Below are 25,181 nucleotides of genomic sequence, written 5' to 3'. Positions count from 1 at the left end.
TTTTTTGCCAACCTAAGTCCCCAACAGCCTGTTTTGTTGTTATTATTGTTGTTTTGTGAGACAGTTTCTCTGTGTAACAGCCCTGGCTGACCTGGAACTCACTCTGTAGACCAGGCTGTCTTCAAACTCACAAGATCTTCCTGCATCTGTCTCCTAAGTACTGACTAGCATTAAAGGCTCAGGCAACCATGCCCAGCCTCAACAGCCTATTCTAAAAAGTTTTTGGGCCGGGCGGTGGTGGCGCACGCCTTTAATCCCGGCACTTGGGAAGCAGAGGCAGACGGATTTCTGAGTTTGAGGCCAACCTGGTCTACAGAGTGAGTTCCAGGACAGCCAAGGCTACACAGAGAAACCCTGTCTCGAAAAAACAAACAAACAAACAAACAAAAAGTTTCTGTTTCCTTTGCCTGGAGCAGCTGTAGCCCCAGCACTCCTAAACCAGCCCCTGCTTGTCATTCAGAATTCAGCTTACCCACTTCCCCGTCTAGGACTCCATTTCTCTCCAATACCCACAGGCAGAAGTCATGGGCTGAGTGCAGCTAGTTACAATAGGGTGAGGCAGGCGCGTACTAATTCCTATAACTTCCTGAGAGGTTCCTTGTTCGCACTCATTGTATAGCTGAGGCTGAGGTTAAATACCTTGCCTAAGGTCACACACAGCAGGTAAAGACCCTAACCAGAGGATCTGACCTGACAGCCTTCCTAACTCTCTGTTATATCTGCTCTATGAATTACCAAGGTGCACAGCAAAGTAGTTCACACATTGGGCCACCTCCCCAGTCCCTACTTATCACTTTAATGAAACACTGTAAGCACCATGAGGGTACCATGAGGGGCAGCAGAAAGGCTAGGGATTTGAGGATCAAGTGCATTTAAGTTCAATCTCTGACTCTGCCACTTCCTAGCATGTGACCTTGGACCAGTTATTTGGATCCCTGAGAGCTAGACTTAACTGTAAAATAGTGCTGTCAATAATATTCTTTTCTGGGCACTGCCGGGAGGGTAAAATGGGTGTTGTGACAGTGCTTTGGCAGCTGGAGAGCTCTGTATAAACATGAGTCATGTTCATTCAACGTACAGTTTGCCCTCAATCTGCTGCTCTTTCCTTTGGAGCCAGCAAGCCTCAGTCAGATTCCTCAGGAGCTGGAGGTACTAAGAAGTATGCAGAGGGATGAGCAGGAGAGCACCAGGCTAGAATCTGCAGAACAAACTTCAGCTTGAAGAAAATTCAAGGGCTAATTAAGCCTCTGCTGGTGGTTAATTTCCATGCCAGGCTTTGGGCTTAATCACTTGACACAGCAACACGCTGGTGAGGGAGAGCTCTATCCAATGAGAACCATCTTTCTCTTTCACCGCAGCCTGAGCAGAAGGCATCCTCAGAGTCATCTCAGGTTTTCTTTCTCTGTTCCTGAGTTCTTCTCTCTTTCCTTCCTATCTCTTCCCTCCCAAGGCTAGCAAAAGAATCTGGAAGCTTAGAACCCTATTAAAAAGTGTCAGTTTGGTGGCAGGGGAGATGGCTCCGTGGTTAAGAGCACCTGATGCTCTTTCTGAGGACCTGGGTTTGATTCCTAGCACTCACATGAAACTACAGTTTCAGAGGATCTGATGCCCTCTTCTGGCCTCTGTGAGCACCAGTTATGTACATGGTTTGGATGTTAAAGTGATGGGATTACTTGAATCCAGGAGTTTAAGGCCAACCTGGGCAACATATCAAGACTTCATCTTAAAAATAAATAAACCGCTGAGCAGTGGTGGCACACACCTTTAATCCCAGCACTTGGGAGGCAGAGGCAGATGGATTTCTGAGTTTGAAGCCAGCCTGGTTTACAGAGTGAGTTCCAGGATAGCCAGGGCTATCCAGAGAAACCCTGTCTCACAAAAACCAACCAACCAACCAAATAAACAAACAGTTTCTGCAGAGGAAGCTGGAACAAAGGAGGTAGAAGACAGAGGCTGATGTCTGATGTCCTCCTTCTGGGTTCTCCGTTGAGACAGAGTTTCTCACTGAACTTGCTCTCATTGTAAAAGGGTCCGTGATATGGACCGAAGAATGATACCCTGGATTCAAATATATGTAAAAGCAAAGAATGTTTTATTCTACAGAAGTCCAGCATACTGGGGTCTCCCATTCCAAGATGGAGCTATCTGCCCAAGGGAGCTCAGAGGCCTGATTTAAAGCACATTAGGGGAGTTCCAGGGAGGGGTAGGTGAACTCTGCCCCTCCCCATATCTTTGGCTTTATCTCTGGGGACATTCAGAACCCATGCTGGGGAAGCTTTGCTGGGGAAGTCTGGAAACTGTTGCTGATCCACTGTCCTTGCCTCAGGCCAGGTGGCAGCGCAGCTTCTGAGACCTGGACTTGCCCAGTCCTTGGAAACAGAGATGTAGCCCTAGTCTCCTGAACTGTCAATTTGAAGCCTGTCATGGAGTCAGCATAGCCTGTCTCAGTTGATCCAGCCAGACTGGCTGGCCAGCTCAGGGACTTGCCTGTCTCTAATACACTGGGATTACAGGTATATAGTATATACTTAAGTCTTTACAACCTACTATATTTAAGGTTCATAAACACTTCAACCTCCCATCTAAACCACCAACCAGAGGTAGGGGGAAAAGAAGGTTAATAGGAAAAGGGTTTTATGGGCCTGTTTAGAAGTAGGGGTTTTTTTTGTTTTGTTTTGTTTTGTTTTCAAAGATTTATTTATTATTATATGTAAGCACACTGTAGCTGGCTTCTAACGCACCAGAAGAGGGCATCAGATCTCATTACAGTGGTTGTGAGTCACCATGCGGTTGCTGGGATTTGAACTCAGGACCTTTGGAAGAGCAGTCAGTGTTCTTACCAGAAGAGCCATCTCGCCAGCACCCTTTTTTTTTTTTTTGGTTTTTTGAGACAGGATTTCTCTGTGTAGCCCTGGCTGTCCTGGAACTCACTCTGTAGACCAGGCTGGCCTCGAACTCAGAAATCCACCTGCCTCTGCCTCCCAAGTGCTGGGATTAAAGGTGTGCGCCACCACCACCCGGCACCATGAGAAGTTCTTTGGCACATTTCTCTCTGTGAAGTGAAGACCAGCGAAGAAGTGAAGCATCACAAGGCATAATAATGCAAGAGCCCCCTCTCATTATTTGTGGGGTTCTATTTATATTCTTTGTATCCATCACTCACCCTCTCAAGCGGCTGTTTGCAACAAAACATCATATGTGCTCTCACAAGACAGCGTCCAGAAAAATATCACGTGACACAACTGAGTTGTTAAAGAAACCAGGAATTTCCGCTCCAGCATGCTTAGCTTGTCACACGGACTTGGGGAATCTGAACTGACGTTCTCACACTTGCACGGCAAGTGTTTCGCCCACTGAGCCATCTCCCCAGTCCCTGGAACCCTTACTCTTGACAAGGCTTTGAGTTCTGTGCCAGAGGTGCAGACATGAGTTGGACCCAGCCACCACCCTGGGCACTTCAGTCTGGGGAGAAGACAGGTGTGTTCTAGACACGTGCAGTACAGGTAGCAGGCGTGGGGAGTTAGGAGGGCTTTCACTCAGGCCGGAGATCCCAGAACAGATGATACAAGGACTGAGGTTTTAAAGTCAAATGAGGGTTTTTGGATAGACAATGAGAGAAGAGGGGTGATCATGAGAGAGGAGCGAACAGCGTGGGCAGAACCTGAAGGTAAAAAGTACATCGTCACAGCCAAGACAAGCCAACAGAGATGGAGCAATTAAATTAAATATAAGTGGAGTTCTGGAGGAGATCCTGGAGCAGGAAAAGAACACTGAGTAAAAATGTTAAGAAACTTCCAGAGGGTCAGTGAGATGACTCAATGGGCAAAAGTGCTAGCCGGACCACCACCCTGATGACCTGAGTTTGGTTCCCAGAATTCCTGAAACAGGTGCAGAGGCTGAAGTCTGGAACCCTGAGACTCCTGTGGCAAATCTGGAAGCAGAGAAAGGAGATTAACAGAGTAAGCGGCCCAGGGCCAGAAATAATGTCAGAGAGTCAACTGCCTCAGCAGAGTAGGAGGAGAGAAGTGACTCCTGAAAGCTGTCTTCTGGTCACGTGTGCACCCATCCACGGACACAAAGAAAGGGGCCAGGGAAGAGGAGAGGGAGGGGGAGAGAGACAGAGAGGACAGAAGAAAATGATATGAATTGTGAACTTAGTCAAAATGTATTGACATTATAGCAATGTACCATGCTAATGTAAGATGGCACTCATAGGAAAGCAACTGAGAGGCAGTGGGAAGTCTGCATTAGTTTTGCAATTTGTGTGTGTGTGTGTGTGTGTGTGTGTGTGTGTGTGTGTGATCAAGACAGGGTTTCTCTGTATAGCTCTGGCTGTCCTGGAATTCAATTTGTAGACTAGGCTGGCCTCGAACTCAGAAATCCACCTACCTCTGCCTCCCAAGTGCTGGGATTAAAAGCATGTGCCACCACTGCAAGATTATTCTTGCAATTTTTATGTAACCCTCCCCACCCCAGACTTTGTGTAGCCTAGGGTGGCCTCTTTGTGTAGCTCAGGATGATCTTGAACTCCTGATCCTTTCTCCTTCCACATGCTGAGATTACAGGTTGTAATACTGCCCAGTTTAAGACTGTTTTATTGATTTGTGTATTTGTGCTGGGACTGGAAGTGTGGCTGGTAGACTGCCAGAAGGGTAAGTAACTAAAGATGACTGGATCCAGTGTATTGATAAGCAACCATGGCTTTTTTTTTTTTTTTTTTTTTTTTTTTTTTTAGCACTGGCATGATAGTGATCAGAGATCATTTGGAAAGAAAAGGTTCAGAGCAAGATGCTCCATTCAGGCTGCTGTTATAGTCTAAGGGTGAAAAACTAGGAATCCAGCAAGGAAAAGGAAAGGCAGGACAGCCGGGCTTATAGTTGGTCCTCAGAAGAGACCTATGGATGGGGTGGAATTGCATACATTGGTAAATTCCAACACGTTGGAGGCTGAGGTAGGAGGGTCAGAAATCAAGACCATCCTCAGTTCTATGGAGAGTTCAAGGCCAGCTCCAGGTGTGTGAAACCCTAGCTCAAAGGGGAAAGAAAGGATTCTGGGATAAAGCTGAAGGATGAACTTTGAAAGACAAAATTGACAAGTGAATGAGTAGAACATATATGCCTTAGGGAAAAGAGAGGCATCCCCTGGGCCTTCTATCCATCAAGGCCTGATCTCAGAGCCTTGGCGTCATTCACAGAGTCCAAACACTTCACAGAGGAAGGCAAGAAGAGAGAGGCACAGGAGTCCAGCTGACAAGTTTCCAGCCGTTTCCAGTGGTCACCTGGCAACCCAGATGTGGGGCAACGGTGTAGAGGAAGAGGCAGCTGCAGAAGGGAAGCACTTCAACTCCTCACCGAAACTGCCTCCCATACTCCTACCCGCTCCCTCAGCAACACATCAGGCATGATGCAGGAAAGCCTGAGAACCCCAGCCTCCCACAGCAACTGGACAGAGCACCACTGCTGTCTCCATTTTCCATCAGCATAGGGGAAAGCAATTGGAATCCTGTCTCATTTCTAATTTCTCTACTGATGACTCTACTTTATCAAACCCAGGGCTTGGGATCTTAAAAGTGACAGTGGCCACCTAAGACCTGCCACACAACACGGCATGATGGAGCACTCAACCCTAATTCTGCTTCTTACCTTGCTGTGTAACTTTGTGCATGGTTACTAAGCGCCTCTTACAGACTGCCTTACCCTGTAGCATCTCATTCGGCCTTTACTCATGCTAAGAAGTTGTCATTAGTATTTGCCCTGCCTTATGGCTGAAGTAACTAAAATTCAGACACTGCTGGTGCCAGCTGCCCATCCTGCTTAGACAGCTGTCTTATATTGGACAGCTCAACTGAACGAGCCCTATCTCTTGCTCATCTTGTGCCAAACATTCAGCAACTCTTTAGAGTAGCATTTTTCAACATGTGGATTACAAACCCTTTGGGGGTTGAACAACCCTTTCACAGGTATATCAGGTATCCTACATGTCAGATATTTACATTGTAATTCATAACAGTAGCAAAATTACAGGTATGATGTAGCAATGAAAATAATTTTATGGTTGGGGATCACCACAACATGAGAAACTGTATTAAAGGGTCGCTGCATTAGGAAGGTTGAGAGCTACTGTCTTAAAGGCTACTGTATCAAGTGCTAACTTGATTAATTATATACTTACACACCAGGGTTACTCAGCCTGTGGTGTGCACTAGAATCACCTGTGAAGTTGTAGGAGCATGGGAGGCTAATAGACAGGGGAGCTAAGCTGCAAAGCTAACAGACAGTAAGATGGGATTAGCGGTGTGCCCTCTCCTGGGAGTATTTTCTTAGAGGTTCCATATTTCAGCCATGGCAGTGCCTCTCAGTCTCCTGTGAGGTCCCTGAGGGTATCACCATGCAATGAAAAGAGTTGGGTGTGAAAAGACCACAGCCTTTGGCAATAGACAGCCATAACTTGGAACCCCAGCTGTGTCATTTATTAATTTCTATATAACTTGGTAAACACCCTTCTCTGTTTCTTTATCTTTCCTGTGCATCATGCATGAGATTACATAGGGAATAAAAGGGCAGGAAAAGCACCTTCGAATAGACAGTGGCTACAGAATAGATAGAATTCTTTTTAAATTTATTTTATTTATTTATTTATTTTTTGGTTTTTCGAGACAGGGTTTCTCTGTGTAGCCCTGGCTGTCCTGGAACTCACTCTGTAGTCCAGGCTGGCCTCGAACTCAGAAATCCACCTGCCTCTGCCTCCCAAGTGCTGGGATTAAAGGCGTGCGCCACCACGGCCCGGCTTAAATTGATTTTATTTTTAACTATGTGCACATGTGAATGCAGGTGTCCACAGATCCAGGGATCCCCTAAGAGCTAGAGTTAAATGCTAGTGTGAGCTGCCTGATGTGGGTGCTGGGAACGAAACTCAGGTCCTTTTCAAGAGCAGTAAACACTACTAGATGCTGAGCAGCCTCTCTACCCTCAATAAACATAACTCTTAATATTTTCATCATTTATGGAGTGCTTTACTAAAGCCCTTAGATTTAAAAAAAGAAGTGTATGTGTGTGCGTACATGTGGCTATGTGCATGTATACATGTGCATAAACGTATGCATAAATGTGTATGTATGCATGTGTGTGTGATTACAAGCTAATATAGCCCAGGCATGTATGTGGAGGTCAAAGAACAGTTTCAATGGAGATCTGAAGAAGAATGGACTTCGTAGGCTTGCTTGTTTGAATGCTTGGTCAACCGTTTGGAAATGATTGAAACCTGTGGCCTTGTTGGAGAAGGTGTGTCACTGGGAATGGGCTCTAAGGTTTCAAATGCCCAAGCCAGGCCCAGGTCTCTCTGTCTCTGTTTGTCTGTCTCTCCTCTGTCTCTCTGTCTCTGTCTCTCTGTCTCTGTCTGTTCCCATCTCTCTCCCTTTCTCTGCCTGCAACTTGGATTGTGGATCAGATGTGAGCTCCTCTCATGCTCCGGTGCATGCCTGTGTGCTTCCCACTGTGATGGTAATGGACTGACTCTCTAAAACTATAAGCAAGCCCCAATTAAACTCTTTATCTTATAAGAGCTGCCTTGGTCATGTGGTCTCTTCCCAGCAATAGAACAGGGACCAAGACAGCTTTGGTGTTGGTCTTGCTTTTTGCCTGATTTCTGCTTTGCACTCCCAGCTAGCTGGCCATGAGCTTCTATCTCCCCCTCCCATCTCTCCGTAGGAATGCTGGTTACAGACACTCAGTACTGCAGCTGGCTTTTTGGGGTTCTCCAGATTCCATTTCAGGTCCAAATGCTTGTGTGGCAGCCCTGTCCCCTCAGCTCCCAAAGCCCTTCCCTATAAAATGTAAAACTACAAAACAACAAGACAGAGAATTGAACATGGTATACAACTTTGTTGTTGTTTTTCAAGATAGGGTTTCTTTGTGTATCCCTGACTGTCCTGGAGCTCACTCTGTAGACTAGGCTGGCCTTGAACTCAGAGATTTGCCTGCCTCTGCCTCCTGAATGATGGGATTAAAGGCATGCGCCACCACTACTATCACTGCCCAGCATTTGAAGCCAGACATACATTGGTTCAAATTTGAACTGTTTAACTTGCTATTACTTTTGTGAAATCAAATAAGCAACCTAACTCCTCCTGTAGACCTCCGTTTACTCAGGCAATCACAGCCCCTGCTTCTCGAGACCCAGGGTGAAATGTGTTGCTAGACACTGAGCACAGGGCTGGCAAAGTGCCCATCATCAGCCCACAGCCGCCTTGGCGGGAAGCTTTACTGGCCCCATCTTCAGGTGAGGGTATTTTACATAAACAGCATCTGCTGTGTATTGCCACGACAATTATGGATGCGTTCCATGGAGAGGAACCGGCAGGCCCTTAGAACAGGGAGAACACTCCTAATATCTCCAGGGCTCTGAGAGCCCAGAGCTAGAGAGAATAAACCCTCTCAGAGCTCACACACAACCACTGTCAGTCCTGCAGTGTCTGTTTGCATTATAATTGGGTTTGTTTGGCCTTTTATCTGTATGTCCACGTCAGTCATGGCAAAAAGCCCAAAGGTCCCAGGCCACCCCTTATCACTGGATTCTCCCACGCAGCTCAGAATAGTCTCTTAAAAATCCTCTATTCTAGCCATATCTCCTCCCTGGCTCTTTTTGTCAATAACTTCATCTAAATTCAGCCTCCTTGCTGCCATTGAAACCAGCTCTCTCTAAGGACACACCTTCCTTCCAAGCCTCCATATTGTTGATTTTTTCCCTTATGTCCCCTCTCCTGGCTTAGTCGGGAGGTAGGATAGATGTTGCTTCTCTCTCCTGCTTGCAGACCATTCTACTCTCCTCCTTCCCAAAACAACACACCCCCAGTGTGGTGGTTTGAAGGTTTGGCCCGGGAGTGGCACTATTTGGAGGTGTGCTTGTTAAAGCTGGTGTGGCCTTGTTGGAGGAAGTGTGTCACTGTGGGCGTGGGCTTTAAGCTCCTCATCCTAGCTGCCTGGAAGCAAGCAGGTCTGTTTCTTAGGAACAAGATATTGAATTCTCAGTTCCTCCTGCACCATGCCTGCCTGGATGCTGCCATGCTCCAGCCTTGATGATAATGGACTGAACCTCTGAACCTGTAAACCAGACCCAATTAAATGTTGTCCTTATAAGAGTTGTCTTGGTCGTGGTGTCTGTTCACAGCAGGAAAACCCTAATCAAGACACCCAGCTTTGAATCTCATAACATGAGTTACACCTCCCACTGATCCCCCTGCAGACAGCTACAGGTTCACATAATTCTCAGTGGTTGGAATTCGCCAGGACGAGCCATCCAACATCTCGGACTCTCATTCTCTAGAACTTCAATGCTGCTGTTCTCTCAGCCTACCTCAGCCACTCTTGGTCATTCCTGCGCCTCATCCTTAATAAGCAGGCATTTTAAGCCTCCTACCCTAAAACCACCAGGACCTTTCCTGCCCACTCCTCAATTCCATTGCAACCCCCTTTATCCCCTACCATCTCTCTTCATTGTCCCCCCCACACCTCTGTCCTTCCTCTCTTTCTGTCTGGCTTGAACTTGAGGTCAGTTTTAACAAGGACTTCTCTGCCTGTATCCCTGCCTCTGACCCTGTGGGCCCTTTGCTGGCTTACCATACTCAACAAAATGACATATTTCTTTTTCCCTTCAAAACCAACTCTTTGCCTATTCTGTGCCTGTATCCACGGGACAAAGGCACGTCTGGGGAAAAAACGCAAGTGTGCTTCAGATTTGTGAATACATGAATGCCAGCGCTATCATTAATTTCAAGTGAAGCCTTAATGCTAATGGCAATCCAATTACACTTCCCTCCTGCAGACCATTCACCTTCCCACTTTCTTAGATGGTGTTCTCTCTCTTCAAATCTCTAATCTCTCTCTCCTACCCGGACTCTCAGATCTGATGACTTGCTTCCTCTTTAATGAAAAGAACCTTTACCGGCACATGTAACCCTCAACTGCTCCTGTGCCCAGACCCTCTGCTGTCTCCCTGGTTGTCATGGACACAGTGTGTGCCCCCAGCAAGAATGCACCCTCTGCTCCTAAACCCATCCCTTCTCAGCAGCTCAGGGATGGATACTGTTCCAGGCATTTTCTTTCCATCTAGGCCTTTGTTTCTTCTCTTTCCACTTTTCTTCTCCCAGTTTTATCAGGTTTTCATCCCATTGATCAGAACTGCTTTATGGAGGCTACCAATATCCTCCGTGTTCCTAAATCCAGTGGTTGGATTCAGGAAATATATATAATAATATAATATATATATATATATATATATATATATATATACCCTTCACCCATATTCTGCACAGTTTGTATTTTCTCCCCTGTAAAACTATCTTTACTGGGCTGCCAGGACACTACTGTTGGTTTGGTTTTGTTTTGTTTTTTTCAGTCTCCCTTGTGAATTCTTCATCTTCCCAGCATTTTTGTTATTATTATGGCTTCTGTGACAAGATCGCATGTAGCTCAGGCAGTCATAAAATATACCGTGAGGCTGAGGATGACCTAGAATTGATCTTCCTGCCTTCACCTGAGTGCTGGGGTTACAGGTGAGCACCACCATGTCCAACCTTTGAGCTTCTACCTCACTCCCCTGTTATCCGTATCAGTCTCATGGTTTTAAACACTTTATCTATCTATCTATCTATCTATCTATCTATCTATCTATCTATCTATCTATCTATGATTTTTGCTTGCTTATTTATTTATTTATTTATTTACTTATTTGGCAGGATTCAGGCTCACTTGAGTTTCATAGTTTCCAATACTGTCTAGGTGCAAATGATGAGTTACTTTGTATCTGCAGCCAGGACCTCGGTCTTAAACCACTGACTTGCTAACTCAGGTGCTCATTCTGTATAGCTACTTGGTTATCAACAGCTGAACCCAATTTAATGTGAATGTTTGTTCCTTTGTTTGGTTGGCTATTTGTTTTTCAAGACATGGTTTTTCTGTGTAGCCCTGACTATCCTAGAACTCCATCTGTAGACCAGGCTGTCCTTAAAATCTGAGATTCACCTGCCTCTGCCTGCTGAGCACTGGGATTAAAGGCATGTGCCACCACTGACGTCGAACTTACTATAACCAGGCTAAGCCCCCTCTTGTCTCTCCAAACCCTGATCTTCCAATAGCCTTCCCAGCTCAGTAAGAGGTTTCTGAGATACCCTAGCTTAAGCCACCATTATATTAGTTTCCACTACTGAAAAATCCTATCCAGTTCTCCTTCCTTCTGTCCTTAGCTCATCTTAATTCACTCTTAAAACATACATGATACTATCGCAGAGGGATCCTGATAAATATGAAGATGTAAGTCAGTGAAGTGTGCTGGAGTTAGTGAGGATAATTACACACTTTTATGACTATGTCGAAAACCACTCAGTGGGTCCTCAAAAGCATTTGCAGGGCTAGAAAGATGGCTCAGTGGTCAAGAACACTTGTTCTTCCAGACAACCTGGTTTTCAGTTCCCAGCACCCACATGGTGGTTCACGACTGCCCTAATTCCAGTTCCAGAGGCTCTGATGCCCTCTTCTGATCTCCATAGGCACCAGGCATGCACATGGGTCACATAAATATATAAAGCCAAAACACTCATACACAGAAAATAAAATAAATAAATCTAAAAATAAATTAAGCTAAAAAATTAAAAAGTCTTTGTAAATACTCTTCTGTCTGCAAACCCTTTTCCTGGGACAATCTTGAGATTCTTGTGTTCATTTGTCAAAATATGGTACAAATGAACCCCAACTGTGTGGCTCTCAATGACTCTCCCTGGAAGAAATAGTTCTTTCTCTCTTTCTGTGTGTGTGTGTGTGTGTGTGTATGTGTACTTGTTCTTTTTTTTTCTTTTATTATTATAAATAAGTACACTGTAGCTGTCCTCAGACAGCACCAGAAAAGGGTGTCAGATCTCAGTTCGGGTGGTTGTGAGCCACCATGTGGTTGCTGGGATTTGAACTCAGGACCTTTGGAAGAGCAGTTGGTGCTCTTACCCGATGAGCCATCTCCCCAGCCCCTGTGTACTTGTTCTTGTGTGTGCATGCATGTGGACTTGTATGTTGAAGCCAATGTCAATGTTGTGTGACTTCTTCTGACCCTTTTCACCGTTTTTTTTATCTCTCTTTAAGATGGAGTCCCTCGCTGAACCTTGAGTTCCTTAGTTTGGCTCAGCTAACTGGCTAGTCAGCTACAGACATCTCCATTTCTCTGGGAGTTCTGGGGAGAAGGTCACCAAGCCCAGCTTTTACAAGGGTGCATAAACTCAGGTTCTCATGCTTGCCCAGGAGCTACTTAACCTATGGGGCCATCTCCCTAGTGCCAGCCTTTATTACTCCATCTCTTTTCCTGATAGAACACATTATATTTATTTATATGTATATTATTTGTAGTGCTTGATTGCCTTCAGCAGCCATGCTTTGTACATAGAGATGCATATAACACATATTTACTGAATGAATAAATGTTCAAAGGACGTTTAGATCATTTTTTCCCACACTGATCAGGATAGATGAAAGATGATCAAAGCCAGCATATGCTCCAGAATCTGTCTTGGGGACCATCTCAAACAGTAAAGTGGGATTGCTGGTTCATTTGTTTACAGATTCCGAAGGTAAACTATGCCTGCAGTTCTGCCCTGACTTCCCACAGTCTTTGTTGTGATTGCAAGATCAGATTAAACCTTCTCCAGCAGCTGGCTCCTACAGTCTTTGGGGAGATGGAAGTGTCAGCATGTCTCTGTAGGCGCACTCAGAAACTTGCTGCCTAGGAAAAATCAGTTTTGATTATCACAAGAGCTGGGTGTAGGAAGGATGGTGCACTCAGCAACTGCCTCACGTTCCTAGAGCCATAGGGCTTGTGAGAACTGAGCCTCCCTGCCCAGCCTCCTGACTCTTCCTTCTCTGCACCCACAGATCTCCCTAGGGGTCTCCAGAGTAAGAGCAGAAGCCTCCTAGAGCTGGCAGATGGAGTCATGTGGCTAGTGCACTCGCGCGCATGCTCTCTCTCTCTCTCTCTCTCTCTTTCTCTCTCTCTCTCTCTCTCTCTCCCTCTCCCTCTCTCTCTCTTTCTCTCTCTCTCTCTTTCTCTCTCTCTCTCTTTCTCTCTCTGTGTGTGTGTGTGTGTGTGTGTGTGTGTATCTGTCTGTCTGTCTGTCTGACCGACTGACTGACTGACAGGTTATAGCAAGCCTGACTTGGCTAAAGCCTCAAATCACGTGCTTCATCTTAGCTTTTATGAATAATAAGGATTTCCCATGACTCCCATCCCTCTGACTCCTACGTCTATCTCTAAATTGTTTCCAAATTTAAGTGAAGAAGAAAGGGAGGACCATTTATTGACCTCCCTTGGACCTTAATAAGAACTATTTGTTGTGTGTTTACTCTGAGCCCAGTGTTACCTCTTTTAAAACATCATCAATAGAGCAAAATAAGAGAAGTAATGGGGACCCACATGCGTGCCACAGTCACGGAGCACCGAGGAATGGGCTGGAAAGAAAGACAGGAGAACAGCAGACCTGGGAGCAGGGACAGCGAGTGTCTGTGCATCCTTCAAGCATGCTGGGAGGGTGGCAATTATGAGTAACCCCAGACTGATGAGACAATCCTGTTTATAAAGTCTTGACATGAAAGCGAGCTTCACTGGTGGGAACAGCAGGGGAGCCATCTCTGTCTTTCCACGATGGAAGCTCTTATCGATGCACCGCGTACCACATGGACCAAGCATGGAGTGATGGATGGGGTGTGACAAAGGTCATCAGCCAAGCTAGCTTTTAGAGTAGGTAGAGTAGAGACTGACTCCAAGCCTAGGTAGGTATCACTTAAATCACTGCTTGGCATTTTCCAGCTCTGAGAGTTCCGGGCCTGAGGTTGAAACAGGCTTATTCTATTCTTCAGGACCCATAGGACAGATGAAAGAGACCTCTTCATCCTGGGCTAGTTTCTATCTCCCCCACTACTTTAAGAATTCTAGTGAGCAGGAAGGACAGCTCCTCAACCTCACACAAGTCCTGCACGGAGTCTCTTGAAAGAACTAACCACGGAAGCTCGCCACTGAGGTCTGCAAAGGGAACCTGGCATCTCTAACCTCAACTATCTGGTTTTTTCTTTTCTTCTTTCATTTTTGTTTTTTGTTTGTTTGTTTTGGGGTTTTGAAGATTAGGTTTCTCTGTAGCCCTATTTGTCCTGGAACTTGCTTTGGAGATCAGGCTGGCCTTGAACTTACGGATCTGCCTGCCTCTGCATCCCTGGTGATGTGATTAAAGGCATGTGCCACCACATCCAGCCCTCTTTTTAATAAATTATTTATTACTGTTGTTTGTATTATAGAAGGTGGTGGGCTTACATGTGCTACTGAATGCATATGGAAGTCAGAGGGCAATTCTGTGGAGTTCATGCTCTTCTCCACCTTCACAAGGATTCCAGGGGTGGCACTCAGGTCATCAGAATTACCCACTGAATCAACTTGCCAACTCGGAGGGAAGGTGTGAAAGATACAAAGAATGCTTTAAAGCAAACAGAACAAGCAGAGAAGTGGCTGAGCGGGTAAAGGCACTTGCCACGCAAGCCTGAAAACCTGAGCTGCATCCTGGAACCCACATAAAGGTGGAAGGAGATTCCATAAAGTTGTCCTCTGACTTACACACACACTCACACACACACTCACACTCACATACACACATACACACACACTCACACACACACACACACACACACGCACACACATACACTCACACGCACACATATACACACATGCACTTACACACACTCACACACACACTATTCCACAGGTGTTCACATCTGTATCATGCAGACACACCCACAAATAATGACAAAATTTAAAACCTTAAGCACAGAATGTTCACAGTTCTTCCTAAAGGCTCTTCCGTTCCTTCCCTTTTCTCACTTGCTTTTCACAACAACCCATGAAGTGAGGATAGTAAGAATTGTTTCTCCAGAATTGGGGAAACAGGTGCAGGGAGGGGACAGGCTGCTCACATCACACAACAAGCAGGGATCAGATGGAACTAGAACCCAGGACTCTAGTGTCCTAGGTTTATTTGCTCTCCCAGACCTGTGGATTCTTCCCCTGACCAGCCGGAGACCAAACAAACAGGCCATGCAGAGAAGTGGTGGGAGTCCTTCCTGCTCTCCTCTCCCCACAGGTCTCCTGGGGTTGCTTGGCAACCAGAACCAGCAATAAATGGGCTCTCTCCACTTGAGTCTGTTGCGGTGAAGGTACCAGTCACATCTGTGTACACTTTGCTCCCTGTTAATGAGGCTTTACCCCTAAGCATACCTCCCCAGTGAGATTTTCTTCTCTGATCTTATTACTGGCCTCTCAAGAAACAGAGGAGACATGCAAGGACCTACGAGATAAGAAATCCAAGAGAGCAGGGTGCCCAATGCCATCCTTATCCTTTATTCCCAGAGACAGCAGAACTCCAGTCATGAGGGATCCTGCTGAGTGATGCCCTCACCCTTCCCTTCCCCCTCTACTCTCTCCATGTTCTATGGAAGACAGCTTCCTGAGATGCCTTAGGGCTGGAGAAACCAAATAAACACTTCATACCACACTGGTAAGTCACGAAGATGGACAGACCTGCAAGGGGACCCAAGAGCCCTTTATATATGGGCCAGAAGCCAGAAGCTAACATCTCTTATGTGGGCCAGACACTATGTTCTGCTGTTGTATTAACACACCTAAAAAAAACCCTGTGAAGTATTATAATAGGAAATACTAGGTATTCATAGACACAAAGTGACCTACTGAAAGTCACACAGGTTTTAAAAAAAAAAATCACAAAATTTTTGTGTAAAAAGTAGAGACTATATATGTGTGTGTTCCTCCCTTTGTCTTTATAGTAAATCAATCACCAAATCTAGTAAATTTCTAGGACTCTCTCATTTCTAGCTTCTATGTCACTTTGTCACTATCACAGTGCTATAGACTGAAATTACATGTTGAAACGGTATTTTGAACTGTGGCTATATTTGGAAATGGGAGCCCTAAGAATCATGTCCTGAGAGACGCCAAGGGCCTTTACTGCTGTTTCCCCTGCACAGCCATGCAGACGGAAGGGCTTATGGGTATGCAGAGGAAAGGTATCGTTTGCAACCCTGCCTGTACGCCGATCTTGGACTTCCTGTAGAACAGTGAGAAAACCATTTCTGCTGCTTAAGCCACCTAGTCTGTGGTACTGCTGCCCAAGTGACTACCACACTTGTTGGCCTAGTGACTTTTTAATTGCTGTGACAAAACACCATGACTGCCGCAACTTATTTTCAAAAGTGTTCAACTTGAGGATTACAGTTCCAGAGAGGTAGAGTGTATTGCCATCATAGTGGGGAACATGGCAAGAGGCAGGCAGACACGGTACGGAGCAGTAGCTGAGGGCTTGCATCTTCATCCACAAGCACAAGGCAGAGAAAGGTAACTGGGAGTGTGATGAGCCTCTGAAACCTCAAAGCCCACCCTCATTGACACAGCTTCTCCAACAAAGCCACGCTTGCTAATCCTTCACAATCAGCTCTACCAACTGGGGACCAAGTATTTAAACATATGAGCCTGTGGGCACAGTCTCATCCAAACCACCAGGACTTGCTTTGAAGCCTTATTATTGTCACTAGTATTAAAACTTTATTATAAATAACTTGTACAAAACAAAAACATACCCAGTAAGGTTGTCCAGACCCAAAGTCTATGCATCCCAATGATTTTAATACAATCAGAATAGCTGTTCTGAAGATGTTGAATGTTATACTTTTTTGTTTTGTTTTTTGAGACAGGGTTTCTCTGTATAGCTCTGGCTGTCCTGGAACTCACTCTGTAGACCAGGCTGGCCTCCAACTCAGAAATCTGCCTGCCTCTGCCTCCCAAGTGCTGGGATTAAAGGCGTGCGCCACCACTGCCTGGCTTATCATTTATATCTTTATACCCTTATCAAACACCCACGAACACACAAACACCCTGAAAAATCTAAGAGTGAAAACTAGAAAAACTATTAGTTTTATGTCTTTTTTTTTTTTAACAACTCCTATGTTCTTTAGGTTTGGACTTTTAAGAAATATACAATCTATTGGGTGACTTTAATTGTCCCTTTCTTTTATAGCTTGGCCAATATCTATTATTTTTAAAATGGTTTCACAATGTATAACCAATGCATAAAAGTATATTTAATGTATACAGTTTAATGATACAGTTTGTATCCAAACCACAGTCCCTTTATCGCATTTCCATCTATCCTTCATCTGAAGCCAGGAGTTTTTCTAAGATGCAAATCTGTCTTTGTCAAAACCCTTCCATGTTTCCCCCAATGCCTATCACCATGCTCTCCAAACATATCCATCTAAGGAAGAAAAGCTATGTACCACATACACATAGATTATACATGCATACTCTCACGCACAAAGTGTTAAGATATATAAAAATGAAATAGGAGCTAGGGAGATGACTCAGTCCGTAAAGTACTTTGCTGCGCAAGCCTGAGGACCTGAAGTCATATTCCCAGCACTATGTAAAGGCCATGTGTGATTGGACACCCTGTGATCCCAGCTTTGTGAAAGCAGACACAGGATCCCTGGTGCTAGCTGGCCAGCTAACTTTGTGGAATTGGTGAGCTCCAGGTTTAATGAGAGATCCTGTTTCAAACACTGAGGTAGGGGGATGCAATGGAGGAAGAAGCCCAGGCTGGGATTACAGATCAATGGGTAAAGATGCTTACCCTCTAGTGACTCAAGCCTGATGACCTGAGTTTGATCCCCACATGCAGATGGAGAAACTTGGGGCAGGAGAGGGGACTCAGATACCACCCTTTCAATAAGACCCAACTTCGGTTCCCAGCACCCACCCAGCATATCTCAAACTTGCCACTAACCCCAGTTCCAGGGGATCTGACTCCTTCTTTTGGCCTCCGTAAGAACTGATTCACCACGGTATGCACTCTCTGATAAATGGTTATTAGCACAGAAGTCTGGAATACAGGAAGAACAACCCACATTCCACAAGGAACTCTAGAAGAAGGAAGACCAAAAGGTGGACATTTCATTCCTTCTTAAAAGGGGGAACCAAATACCCACGGAAGGAGTTGCAGAGATTAACTATGGAGCAGAGACTGAAGGAAGGGCAAGCCAGCCTAAATATAGCTATCTCCTGAGAGGCTCTGACAGTATCTGACTAACACAGATGTAGAGGCTCACAGCCATCCATCGAATTGAGTACAGGGTCCCTAGGGAAGGAGTTAGAGAAAGGACCAATGGAGCTGAGGGGTTTGCAGCCCCTTAGGAGGAACAACAATATGAACTAACTAGTACCCTCGGAGCTCCCAGGGTCTCAACCACCAACCAAGGACTACACATGGAGGGGTCTGATTGTTCAGGCAGCATGTGTATGGTAGAGGATTGCAAAGTCGATCATCAATAGGAGGAGAGGACCTCGGCCCTTTTAAGTTCTGAGCCCTAGTGTAGGGGAATGCCAGGGCCAGAAAGTGGGAGAGGGCGGGGTGGCAGGCATGGGGAAGGGGGAGGCAACAGGGGTTTGGTTTTGTTGTTTTTGTTTGTTTCTTTGTTTTTTGGAGGGGAAACTGGGAATGGAGAAATTCACATGTAAATAAAGAAAATACCTAAAATAAAAAAAAAAAAAAAAAAAAAAGAACTGATTTACAGGAACAAACCCACACAGACATACATATACACATAAATAAAAATAGTTTTCAAAAATTGATCTGTTCTCTACATATATGAATACACACACACATACACACACACACACACACACACACACACACACACACACATGTTGGCATGAACTCAACCCATCCACACAAATACAGACATAGTAAAAATAAAACAATATTTAAATTTTAATATAGACAGTATAAAGGTTTTTAAAAATTAAGCTAAGCAATGAGAACGACTAAGTTGGGTCTTCTCTGTCCTCACTGGTTTTACCTGGAAACATGACTGACAATGAACTTGTGCCAGGAAGTCAGAGACAGATCAGTCAGCCACTTTCTTATAGTCACTGGGGGGGTCACTATACTTAGCACAGTCCAATAGGAGGTTTCTTTACAGGATTCTTTAAAAGGCACACACCATTGTGGGGTTTCATTCTGTTAAATCTAAATAGCATAATCAATAAATCCACTTAAGCCAGGCACAGTAATGCTGCAAAAGCTCTCAATATAGGAATGTGTGAGGGAGCCACTACTGGCAAACCTTTGGAGGGGCAGAAGACCTCCTGCCTCAAGATTTTTTTAGCTGGAGGTTACGTGACCATCTGTATTAGGAATCACAGAAGGAAATTCATGCCAATCTACAGAGTAAATACTAGTTTAAACAAATTTATTTTGTATTAATAGATTTTAAGAACAAGCACTAGGCCAGGCAGTGGTGGTGCTCACCTTTAATCCCAGCACTTGGGAGGCAGAGGCAGGAGGGTTTCTGAGTTCGAGGCCAGCCTGGTCTACAGAGTGAGTTCCAGGACAGCCAGGGCTACACAGAGAAACCCTGTCTTGAAAAACCAAAAAAAAAAAAAAAAGAATAAGCACTAGTATCTTCTTCAGTTCCCCAAGGAGTCGTCAGGCGTGTACCATGCGGCCAATGGCAAGAGCTGTTATCACGCATGTGCCATGCAGCCAATGGCAAGAGCTGTCCAGGTCTCTCACAGTCTTGACCCAGTTTCAAAGTGTTGATCACCACCCCCTGCATACATGTGCTCTCATGCATTCCTGAGCTGGAGTTGACATCAGACAATACAAGTGAAAGCACCTGGCACACAGTAGGTGCTCTCATACATCCTAACTCTCACCACAAGGTAATTAAACTACATCAGCAGTTCTTCAACTCTAGCCTGCCTTAAAACCCACCTGCTAGCACAGACTGTTGGGTCCTGCCTCCAGCATTTTGAATTACTTATGCTTGTGGTGAGGTCAAAGAGTAAATTTCTAACAAATCCCTGAACACTGCTAGTGTTGTTGCACCACAATTGGAGAACCAATAAATTAGAGACCCTTTATAGCTTCTTCTACTTCTAACCATTTATGATGCTTCAGTATCTTTAAGGGAGAGTCAATGGACACTCATCTCTCTAGGAATTAATATTTAACATTCTAAATTGAACTTTCTAAGATTTCAGGTATACAATGTAGAAAAAACAGTGCATAATTCAAAATTTGAAGATCTGAGTCCAAAGGTCACGTTGTAGCTGTGTGGTTGACCTAAGACAAGTTAGTTTCTGAGGGGCTTTTTGTTTTGTTTTTTTTGTAAAACATGGCTGCTATATTAAAATACTATGTACCTATAAGCAGCATAACCCTTTAATTCCAACAATCAAGAGGCAGAAAGAGGTGGATTTCCATAATGAGTTCAAGGCCAGCCAAGGCTACAAAATGAGATCCTGTCTCAAAAAAATGCTATGTTCCTCCTAACATTCATATATATTAATACATGAGAAATCATTTTTAAGAATAGATGTAGGCTCTTCCAATAAGACATTTGTACAATATATTATACATTTAATAAGTATAGTAGACAATAACACATTATGTGTCTCAAATACTTTCACAAATTTTCAAGATTTCCAAGTGCAGTGCTAAGTTACTGCTAAGTACTCTGACAAGCTTCTGAAATAAGCACGTATTTTCTTAGCATCATTAGTAGATAGCAATAGTAGTTAAGTCTTCAACTTCCAAGACCGTCAGTCCTCCATGTTCCTTTCCTCCCAGGATTTGGACCTCTGTGTAGTTTCTTCCCACCCTCTATCAGTGACCAAGAGAATACTCTAAGGCTATATAACAGACATTGACATTTCTTTGGTTTCTTAGATCTCACACTGTGGAAAAACAGCTGTCATACAATGAAGACGCTGAAGCAGCTCTATGAAGATGCTAAGAGAGCCAGATGGGAAGGAGGGAAGGCCTCTGTCAACAGCCAGCACCAGATATGTGAGTAAGCCACCTTGGAAGTGGATCCCCTAGCACCAGTCCATCCTTCAGCTGCTTGCAATACAAGCCAATATTTGGCTACACTTCATGAAAAGCTCCAAGCAGCCCCTACTGTTAGGCCCACTGCGACTGTGAGCTGATCAATTATTGCTCTTGGTTTACACCATGGAGTAATTTGTTACGCAACAATAGATAACTAATCCATAACTAATATCTATGATACATGTACTGTGTCCCAGAAACAGCACTAAGTAATTAGATGGGATCGTAATCCCCTCTGAAGGAAAGGGTGCTCCAGAGGCTTAAATAACTTAGTCATATTTCTTTCTTTTTTTTTTTTTTTTTTTTTTTTTTTTTTTTTTTTTTTTTTTTTGTTTGTTTGTTTTTTAAGACAGGGTTTCTCTGTGTTGTCCTGGCACTCACTCTGTAGACCAGGCTGGCCTCGAACTCAGAAATCCACCTGCCTCTGCCTCCCAAGCACTGGGATTAAAGGCGTGCGCTACCACCGCCCAGCTGTTTCTTTGGCTTATAAGTAGAAGTAGAATTAGGGTCTGTAACTCCTCTATAAAAGCCAGAATAAAGTCTTTTGGACAGCCCAGCAGTAGCCAGTGACCCCTTGAGGAGAATAAACATGTAAAGTAAACGTGGGGCAATGGAGACCCAGACCTGAAACAGCATTGATATCTGACGCTGTAAGACCCGGAGGTCACCAACCAGCCCTACCTCCTAGACCTCGTACTGATAGCTAGTTCTATCTCATTCTGCCCGCGGTGTCCAGCACTTACCCATATCTGCAGCTTCACACGCTTCTCATGGCGGTAGACCGTCTTCACTTTGAAGTCGATACCCACAGTGCTGACAAAGGCAGGGGTGAAGGTGTCGTCAGCATAGCGGAAAAGGAAAGAGGTCTTCCCGACGCTGCTGTTGCCAATGATGAGCAGTTTGAACATGTAGTCAAAGTTCTGGTCAGAGACATCTTTCATTCCAGTCTTACCATCAGTCACTGAAGCCATCTGTAAGAGAAGACCTGTGGTCACTCTGCTGGGACTTAGTGACCTTCTAATGGTCACCTGCCATCGCAGAAGAAATACTACGTATGGAGAGCTTCCCCACTGCTGTTCCTGCCCCAAATGTTGTCTCAGGATTGGGGTGGAACCCAGCTCCTCCCATTCATTCTTTCAACAAATATTTACTGAGCAATTTGCTCTGGGGTGAGCCCTGTGCTGAGCACCGGGGTGGGGGGTGTTCAAATATGAATCAGACACGATGACTGATCTCTAGGTTGCCTCAGAAAACAGTACAAGAATGGGAAACATGATTAGCAGAACAGTAGATAAATGACAAGTTGGGAAGCCCTAGTGTTCCCTGGAGACCTGGTGATCGGAGAGAGTCTTCTAGGGGAGGTCAGGCTCGGTGTTGAACTATCATTCTCTGCTTGAAAAACTTTTTTGGTGCCTCATAGGTCTACAGTTAAAACCTGAACAGTTTTTAACAGTCCCATCTTCACAAAGAAACAACTGACTAAACACACAACTCTTTTTAAAAATTATTTTGGCCGGGCGGTGGTGGTGCACACCTTTAGTACCAGCACTTGGGGTGAAGTGGCAAGCGGATTTCTGAGTTCAAGACCAACCTGGTCTACAGAGTAGGTTCCAGGACAGCCAGGGCTACACAGAGAAATCCTGTCTCGAAAAAACAAAATAAATAAATAAATAAATAAAATTGTTTTATTAATTTATATTCCAAATATTGCCCCCCTTACTGGTCCCCCCTCCAAGAGTTCTTTCTTCACCCCATACCCCCTCCTCTTTGCTTCTGAGAAAGTAATCCCCACCCCATATCACTGTGCTTCATGAAACTAAAAAGCTTCTGTAAGACAAAGGACACAGTCAATAAGACAAAACAGCAACCTACAGACTGGGGAAAGATCTTCACTAACACTACATTCAATAGAGAGTTAATATCCAAAATATATAAAGAACTCAAGAAGTTAACCTCCAAAAAAACAAATAACCCAATTAAAAAATGGGGTACATAGCTAAACAGAGAATTCTCAACAGAGGAATCTTGAATGACTAAGAAGCATTTAAAGAAATGTTCAACAGAAATGCAAGTCAAAATGATCCTGAGATTCCACCTTACATCAATCAGAATGGCTAAGATCAAAAACTCAAGTGACAACAGATGCTGGCAAGGATATGGAGAAAGAGGAACAGGCCTCCATTGCTGGAGTGATTGATTGCAAACTGGTGCAACCACTCTGGAAATCAATCTGGTGGTTCCTCAGAAATTTGGAATTGCTCTACCTGAAGACCCAGCTATAATTCTCTTGAGCATATACCCAAAAGATTCTCCACCGTACCACAAGGACATGTGCTCCACTATGTTCATAGTAGCCTTATATTCATAATAGCCAGAAGCCAGAAACAACCCGATGTCCCTCAATTGAAGAATGGATATAGAAAATGTGATTCATTTATACAATGGAAAACTATTCAGCTATTAAAAAATTGAAGACATTATGAATTTTGCAGGCAAATGGATGGAACTAGAAAATATCCTGAGTGGGGTAATCCAGACCCAAAGGACACGCATGGTATGTATTCACTGGTAAGTGGATATTAGCCCCAAAGTACAGAATACCCATGATGCAACTTACAGACTGTAAGAAGTTTAACAAGTAGGAAGGCCCCAAGTAAGGACGTTTCAATCCCACTTAGAAAGGGAAACAAAATAATCACAGCATGCAGAGGAGGGAGGGATCAAGGTGAGAAAGGGGAGGGGAAGGGGAGAAGGGGAACAGGATCAGGGGGGACAGGAGAAAAGCCCAGAGGGTCAGGAAAATGAATGGAAATATGCAGCTGAGGGGGGGATGTGTGGGCAGGGAGTGGGGAGGAACCTCTTGAAAGTCCCAGAGACCTGGGATGTGAGAGGCTCCCAGGAGTCAATGGGGATGACCTTAGCCAAAATGCCCAACAGTGGGGAGATGGAACCTGAGGAGACCAGCTCCAGTAGACAGACAGGGCCCCCAGTGGAGGGGTGGGGTCACCAATCCTCAACTCTTTAAGCTTTCCCCCCCAGTCATTTCCCCATTTACCTGTGCTATCTTTATATCAAAATATACCAATGATTTTACTATAATCCAAAGATGTCACAGGATATTTTCCTTTTGTTCCTTCTGCCTGAAACCCTCTTTTCCTTCTAATGAGGGCCCACTCACCCTCCTGGTGTCACTGCCCCTGAGTGTGGCAGAGCCATGCTCTCCCTATCTTATGCTCCCACAGTCCTCTGCTGGCACCTGCATCATTACAGACTTCTTTGCTGTCCCCCCTCCTTCAGAGTGAGCATCCAGAGCCTAATGTATTCTGTTCCGATGTCCCTGGCTTTAAGCTGAAATACTGGCCTATCATAGAATTCTGAACCTATGTGAAGGATTTAAAAAGTCACTTTATCCCTCTGGGCGCTCAATCTCTTTGGGAAATGGGAAGAACGGTCTCTTGTATTTCCTCAGAAGACTTGAAAGAGGTTCAAACAAACAGATTGGCATGCCATTTGTCTGTTTCTATTGCTGTGATACAATGCTGACTAAAAGCAACTTGAGGAGGAAATGGTTTATTTGTCTTACACATATCAATTCACAGTCCACTGAGGGGAGCTGAGGCAGAAGCTCAAGGAAAAAAGCAGAAGTCACAGAGGAATACTGCTTACTGGCTTCCTCAGCCTGCTTTCTTACAAATCCAAGACCCCCTGTCCAGAAATGACACTGCCCACAGTGAGCTAGGTCTTCCTACATCAATCATTAATTTAAAAAATACACTCCCAAAGTTTTGCCTACAGGCCAGTCTGATGGAGACAGCTCCTCAGTTGAGTTTCTTTTTCCCATATATGTCAATGTGACAAAAGCCAACCAGCATAGATGTCTTTAAAAACTGATAAACCTCACAGAGGTGTGAACATTCCTGATAATTCTGTCCTTTGGAACCTTGATTCTTTATCTATTCACTCCCTCATTCATTTGTTCAGAAAATATGTACTGCATATCAAGTCTCACACCATTCTCTCCATCCCTAGAACATCTGAATCTCAACCCCACAATCTAGATCTAACCCTAGAATCTAATACTTAGTCTTATGACTTCATTCATCTTTTTTTAACAGTGACTGTTTATTCAGTATGTGTTTGTGCCTGTGCATGTGCGTGTGCGTGTGTGTGTGTGTGTGTGTGTGTGTGTGTGTGTGTGTGTGTG

At 44.6% G+C, this 25,181-nt stretch overlaps 1 protein-coding gene across 1 annotated transcript in view; it reads right to left on the bottom strand.

Annotated features, from left to right (window-relative positions):
* Rab3b (RAB3B, member RAS oncogene family) overlaps positions 1-25,181 on the bottom strand; it is a 66,475-nt gene that overhangs the window by 32,140 nt on the left and 9,154 nt on the right. Inside the window, exon 2 of the mRNA XM_031376843.1 lies at positions 21,721-21,948. Coding sequence (XP_031232703.1) covers positions 21,721-21,948 — 228 coding nt within the window. The remainder of the gene's footprint in view (positions 1-21,720; positions 21,949-25,181) is intronic.

The sequence above is a fragment of the Mastomys coucha genome, unplaced genomic scaffold, assembly GCF_008632895.1.
Source record: "Mastomys coucha isolate ucsf_1 unplaced genomic scaffold, UCSF_Mcou_1 pScaffold18, whole genome shotgun sequence".
Lineage (NCBI taxonomy): Eukaryota > Metazoa > Chordata > Mammalia > Rodentia > Muridae > Mastomys > Mastomys coucha.
The sequence above is the reverse complement of the archived record's forward strand: the minus strand, read 5'-3'. Positions and strand labels throughout refer to the sequence as shown.